This window comes from Triticum dicoccoides, chromosome 5B (assembly GCF_002162155.2).
Source record: "Triticum dicoccoides isolate Atlit2015 ecotype Zavitan chromosome 5B, WEW_v2.0, whole genome shotgun sequence".
NCBI lineage: Eukaryota > Viridiplantae > Streptophyta > Magnoliopsida > Poales > Poaceae > Triticum > Triticum dicoccoides.
The window spans coordinates 616,438,935-616,445,337 of NC_041389.1; the positions used below are offsets into that span (position 1 = coordinate 616,438,935).

General features: G+C 48.7%; 1 protein-coding gene across 1 annotated transcript; it reads left to right on the forward strand.

The window, feature by feature from the left end:
- Positions 1-2,647: 2,647 nt before the first annotated feature.
- On the forward strand, positions 2,648-5,179 carry LOC119312076. Its single transcript, XM_037587805.1, has 5 exons — positions 2,648-2,683; positions 2,916-3,725; positions 3,868-4,026; positions 4,415-4,682; positions 4,831-5,179. Exons 2-5 carry the CDS (start codon positions 2,946-2,948, stop codon positions 4,866-4,868), a joined length of 1,245 nt encoding a protein of 414 aa, XP_037443702.1. The 5' UTR covers positions 2,648-2,683; positions 2,916-2,945; the 3' UTR covers positions 4,869-5,179.
- Positions 5,180-6,403: the final 1,224 nt, after the last annotated feature.

Sequence of the window (6,403 nt, forward strand, 5' to 3'; positions counted from 1 at the left end):
AATTTGCGGCATGTGGATGTGGGGCATAACATTTTAGGGGTGCCCGGTCAGTGCCCGTAGATGCATCCGAGAGCGTTAGCGGGCGCATGAGGGGCCGAATTTGCCAAGTCCGGCTGTAGATGCTCTTAAACCTATATGGACTGATATCGTAGATATTAGACATTTACAACCGAAGACACCAAATCCGATCCCTCAAGCGCCCGCGGATGCGTCCGGACGTCTCCGCGGGCACTGACCGGACACTTCCCATTTTTATGCGTCCGCACCCGTGTACTTCAAATTCGGCCCCTCATATGCATGCAACACATGCACGTATGTAAATAAACTTGCGTAGATCAACGAACTAGTACCAAATCTAGTTAAATCGGGCATAATTCTAGCATAAACGATCAGCAGACAACCAAAAGTTGTGGTTTCAATCGGACATTACCCTAACAATGATAAAAAAAAACTTAATTAAACCAGAAAATGCGAAGGAAATCACCATTTCCTTGCCTCGCCCTTCCCCTTGCGGTCGGCGGTGCTACTTTGGCCTTCGGGGAAAAAAATTCTATGAGACCAGGTCTCACGGATTAGCAGGTGAGACCCATCCTGATGAATGACACGTGGCATTCACAAATCACAAAGCATCCACCCCACCCCCCACCTGAAATCAGGGGGGGAGAGATTAGATGCTTTGTGATTTGTGAATGCCACATGTCATTCATCAGGATGGGTCTCACCTGCTAATCCGTGAGACCTGGTCTCATAGAATTTTTTTCCGGCCTTCGGTGTAGGTGCCAGCCGCCGAAGGTCGTCATCGTTGTCGTCGGAGCTTGATCCGTCGTGGAGTTGTCCGACAGCTTCATGTGACCCCGGCAAGCCTCCGGAGCAAGCACTCCTGCTCCTGGGCGTGCCTCCTCGCCTTCACCGACGCCTCATGCTCCGACAGCTCGAGTGCAAGCTGGAGCGCTTTGGCGTTCTTCCACCACAGCCGCCACGCAGCCGTCTCCACCTTTGTAGGAAGCGCTGGAGGATGGACACGATAAGCACGTTCTCGGGATCGACCGGCGCTAGTGCCTGGCGTCTCGCCGCCGCGTCGCCCGCCGCCATGGCCTCCCTCGGCGTCGGCGAGGCACAAGCAACCAACGGTGCCCGTGGACGCCCTCCGGAGGTACAATGGATGTGGTGGCGGCATGGCGGCGTACCTGGAGTGGGGCAGAGCGGGTAGCGCTCCCACAGGTGCTGCGCGCCGGACGGGAGGGCCCGGCAACTTCGCTCGCACTGCGACAGCGCGCGAAGGAGGACGACACGTCACTTCATGAGCTGCCTTCGCTGCTACCGCCCTGATCTAGACGGGAGCGACGCAAAGCAATGCGGAGAGCGACCGCATCGACGTCACTCTCATCGCCGCTGGAGCCGGGTCCGCTGCGATCATCCGCCATCGATCGGAAGCAAAGAGGAAAAGACGAATTGGGAAGATGAGAGGACAGAGAGCGTGGCCTGGATTGAGCACACTGCGGTCTAGGGTTCATCGAAGGAGATATTTGTGGAGTCGGGGTGGGCTGGGCTAACCGTGAAGGACGCGCCCGAGCACGCCTGGGCCGCCCCATATCCGCGTCATATTTGAGCTGGATATGAGGGACACCGATAGCCTAGGCGTTTGAGAACAGTTTGAGGCGTTCGGATGGATCGGTTTTTTGTGATCAGTCACTGACCGGTCAGCCCGTCCGAACGTTTGAGACTGATTTAAGGCCCCCGGTCATAGATTCTTTTACATGATCTTGACTGTAATGCCATCACAATACAAGAATATGCACTGCATAAAATACATGACTCACTGATGAATATGTCTCTAACTTTTAATCCAACGAAACCTTCGTTTTCTTTGTCAGTATGATAGAGCGGCCGCAGCAATGTGCGGCTTTCACTTCTAGTTTGAATGATTCGGCAGGCTTAGAGTATTTTGGACAATAAACTTGTCTAATTAAAAATACGCTCGTTGCCACTTGTCGAGCGCAACATTATTTTTGAAACTGCTCTTAAACCATAAGGAATCTCGAAAAGTGTTCAATATGGTGAAGTTGCCTTAATCCATAGCTTTCCAATGACGTATCATATGCATTGTTCAGACAAACGGTTAAAAAGCTGAATAAAAAACAGTACCAAAAAATGGTGTACTGTTTTTTGCGACCACAAGTTCACCCGTCTAAATATTGCAGTGCTCTTACTTAAATAAATACCGTGCACTTGCGTCGAGCATGCAATTTAAAAGTGTGTCCAGACTATCATTCTGCTATTATTAGCAGAATAGGCCGGCTGTGCATATATATAATTTCGGTAGGCTTAGAGTATTTTAGTCAGTAAAACTTCTCTAATCAAAAGTCTTGATGTAAGTAGTATAGACTTTGTTCCGACTGCAAGTCTGCAAGGTCACACATACACCACGAGGTTTGGCTTCAACAGGACATGGAGATCAGATGCGTGTGGTAGCTATTCCCGAAAAGTGAAGCTCGCGCACGTAGGCATTCGTGAAAACCGACAAAGGTGCACGTACGACCGCGGGTACCTTTGGGAGTGTCGACGTGCACCAGCTTACCGCCGTGCACCCAAGCTACCCGCCCACTTTATAAGAGCCAGCGGTGCCCGTGCTCTTCACTTCACCATACACACACCTACACCTAGGGATAGCAGCAGCAGCTTGGTACGTCTCGTCCTCTTCACTTCACTTGTCTCTCTTCTCACCTCTGCTTCCTTCCCTAGCTTTGCCATGTTTCACTTGGCTGAAGAATGCATCGCTAGCTAGGCTCTATCTATCTTTTCAAGTATTTTTTTGGCTGGTTCAGCCTAAGAATGGCGTGCTTATGAGTTATGATTGCCTCGTCAGTAGAGTACGTATTATTAATTTCAGTTGTCTTAATCATTTGTACTTTCAGCTGTCAGCAACAGCAGGAGTAGGTGACAAGATGAAGACGAGCATGCTCCTGGGCATTGTCACACTAGTCTCATCAGCAACTGCTGCTTTCCTTCCGACGACGGAAGCGGCCAACGTGCTGAAGACGCAGACGTTCCTGTCCCCGCCCTTCTTCCTCCGCCCCGGCGGCGTCGCCAACAAGTGGTACTACGACGTGGACTTCCCCCGCGGCCACGTCGCGATCAAGAGCTTCAACGGCGACGTCGTCGACGAGGCCGGCGCCCCGGTCCCTCTCCACGAGACCTACCTCCACCACTGGCTCGTGTCACCCTACTACGGCCCGAGCACGACCCCGATCACCAACGCCGGCCCCTGCAAGGACTCGCTGGGCCAGTACTTCGGGCTGGGCTCCGAGACCCGGCGAACGGCCACGTGGGTGCCCGACCCGTACGGCATCGAGATCGGCAACGGCGCCCCGGCCGGGTACGAGGAGCGGTGGCTCATCAACGTGCACGCCATCGACACGCGCGGCGCCGCCGACAAGCTCGCCTGCACCGAGTGCAGGTGCGACGCGTACAACGTCACCGTCGACGAGGACGGCAGCCGCATCGGGAACGGCTACGTCGGCGGGACACACTGCTGCTACGACAGCTTACGGTGCAGGGTGGAGGACGCGTTCGCCAACAATGGCGAGCCGCCGCGGAAGCTGTTCCTCCGGTACACCGTGTCGTGGATTGACTGGAGCGACGCCGTCGTTGTGCCGGTGAGAATCTACATTCTTGATGTCACCGATACGGCTCTGTTCGATGGAAGCCCCAAGCCTTATTGCAAGGTTTGTATATGTCTACTCTCTCTCTCTCTATCTTCCTAGTCTCTATATCTCATATAGGTCTTTTCAGTGATTATAACACGGACTACTTACGGAGTAGGCTGTTCAAGCATTAACAATTGTTGAAAAATGTCTGGCTTTACAGATAGAGTATCGTGTGGACGAATGCAGCTCGGATGACCGAGCGAGTAACAACTGCGTCGACATGAAGACGACCAAAGAAATGGTGTCCCATGGAGGCGACGTCGTCTACGCCGTTGCTCACCTGCATAGAGGTGGCCTCGGTTCCTCGTTGCACGGCCAGGTATATGTCACCTATTCATACATGAGTGAATTGTAGAATTCATCGACATTAAAGGCTCAGCTGCGCCCGCCGCACACAGGGAGGGAGTGGTCGCCGGCGTCCACCACCGGACTAGAGGAGCCGATTGCTTTTTAGGGGTCTTTTTGCAAAACAAAAATGTATCAGGATGTATTAGTCTTTATTTTTTTGCCACATCATCCTGTTCAGCGAGACCCAATCTATCATAATCATGCTCAAAACGGCCTAAGCCACTGATTAGTGTTTTTGCAACAACAAGAAGAAGCTTCAGAATTAGTAATTTTTGGCACGATTCCGTTACAATTCACTTATTCATACAACCATACTCCAAAGAAATTAAACGCAAGAACGACTCAAATCTTATTATCAGGACGGCCGCCTGCTCTGCAAGTCCATGCCAATCTACGGCACGGGGCAGGAGGCCGGGAACGAGGAGGGATACGTCGTCGGCATGTCGACGTGCTATCCGGAGCCGGGTACGGTGAAGGTAAGCGACGGGGAGGTGCTGACCATGGTCTCCAACTACAGCAGCGAGCGGCAGCATACGGGGGTCATGGGCCACTTCTACATCCTTGTGGCAGATCATCAGGAGCAGGCTCTCAACAAACCGGCCCTTTGCTTCAGCTTCCCATACTCATGTGAGCTAATAGCTTTTTTTTTTTTTGATTTGGTTCTATCTCATCTTGCCATTTGAAATGAGCTTGTGAATTGAAAACGCCGCATGTCTTGTGTAATGACATGGTTTCCTTGCTTGTTTTTTTCTTCTTCTTCCGGATACTATTGCAGGGTGCCTGCCAGCATGGATGTGGAGCAGCCAGATGTGAGAAGCACATATATGCTTACAGTGAGTTATACATCATTTCCGTAAGAAAATGTAAGGCATTCTTATTAGAGCATGAATCCGCTATGTCACTAAGTGTGTGTAATTTGTCTTGTTCAAGTTGATGACCTGCGCTAGTAATGTTGTGTTGTGTGTGGTCCGGGGTGGTAGCTCCAATGCCACTAGTAGCAGGACGCAGCTGAGATAATTACATTTGTATGTATGGCAAAATTTGAATAGGCCTTTCGGCCGGAGTGAAGGTGTGTGACTATATATGAATGAATGATACCGCTACGTATCACGGTTTGTTGGTCTCGTGTCCCTCCCACTGCACTTTCTGTTTTTCCTTTTGTAACTTTGTAGGCACGCTGGCACAGCCATTTTCATTTGTCTCTTACAGGCTTAATTAATCAGTATTTCATCCGTTCGAAATAAATGTCTTAATATTTATACTAATTTTAACATGTGTTAATAGCCCTAATTATTAGTCCTACTGTCTGATGCATGCTGATATAGTGGACAGAGTGGTAACATCAGTTTGGCTATTCCATGTTTTCCTTTCGACAAGCAGAAATAAATTAAATAGTACACTGTTCATTTTTAGATCAATCTCACTATCTCAGCATGTGATACAGTTGTATGAGATCTATTATACGGATTTCGAGCAGGTTCTGCGCACCAATTATATACCAACATTAAATTATGTTGGACTGTGATAACGTCCAATCGTTATAATTAAGCGATCATACCGAACGATTCATCCACTAGTACAGGCTGTGGTCGTTGTTTCTTTCGCTAATACAAAACCGAACGCATTGAGCTGATTCTTTCTTAACTATTGCAGGCATGCATATAAGATGAAAATGATGATGTTAGCGAGGATTCCATCGAATTCAAAAATGTTTTATAGCTCACATCATCGCTTCGGTTCAAAAACCGTCTTCCAATAAAAGGATCGTCATGACGATACTTTGGAAACTAGCTCCCATGTTAACATGTTCCGACGACTTTTTTTTCGGGTCAAAAAATATGAGGCATAGGATAAGTTATCACGTCTGTGGTTCATAAGTTAGCATCCTGTTTACAAAGCAATGACTGAGAAATAAAAATGGTCCATCCAACCTTCTCCCCACATACAAATGCATGAGAGGACGAGAAAGTTGATGTCCTCGCAGATTCTCCGTATTTGGAACTTCAAAATATTTTGTAGCTCACACTGTTGTTCCTATTGAAACACCATTTTCACATAAAACTCCGTTGCGACGAGACCTTTGAAACTAGATCCCTGTTAGGTATGTTTTGACGATATATTCTTTCGGCTTAAAAGTTGCGTGTATTGCCATGTTGTTTACACGGGAATTATTGGGGTACGTTTTTCATTAACTTTTTTCACCGAGTCAAAAATTTATCGAGGTGTTTATAGTAACTTATTATCAAGTTTGTGGTTCATATACCAATATGTTATTTACACAAAAGTTAGCCGGGTACTTTTTCAACAACTTTTCCAACGGGTCAAAAAGTTACCATGGTGTTTGTATT

Coding starts and splice junctions, on each gene's coding strand:
- LOC119312076 (XM_037587805.1), top strand. CDS start 2,946: ATGAAGACGAGCATGCTCCTGGGCATTGTCACACTAGTCTCATCAGCA. Junction 3,726..3,867: donor GCCCCAAGCCTTATTGCAAG/GTTTGTATATGT, acceptor CTGGCTTTACAG/ATAGAGTATCGTGTGGACGA. Junction 4,027..4,414: donor GTTCCTCGTTGCACGGCCAG/GTATATGTCACC, acceptor TCTTATTATCAG/GACGGCCGCCTGCTCTGCAA.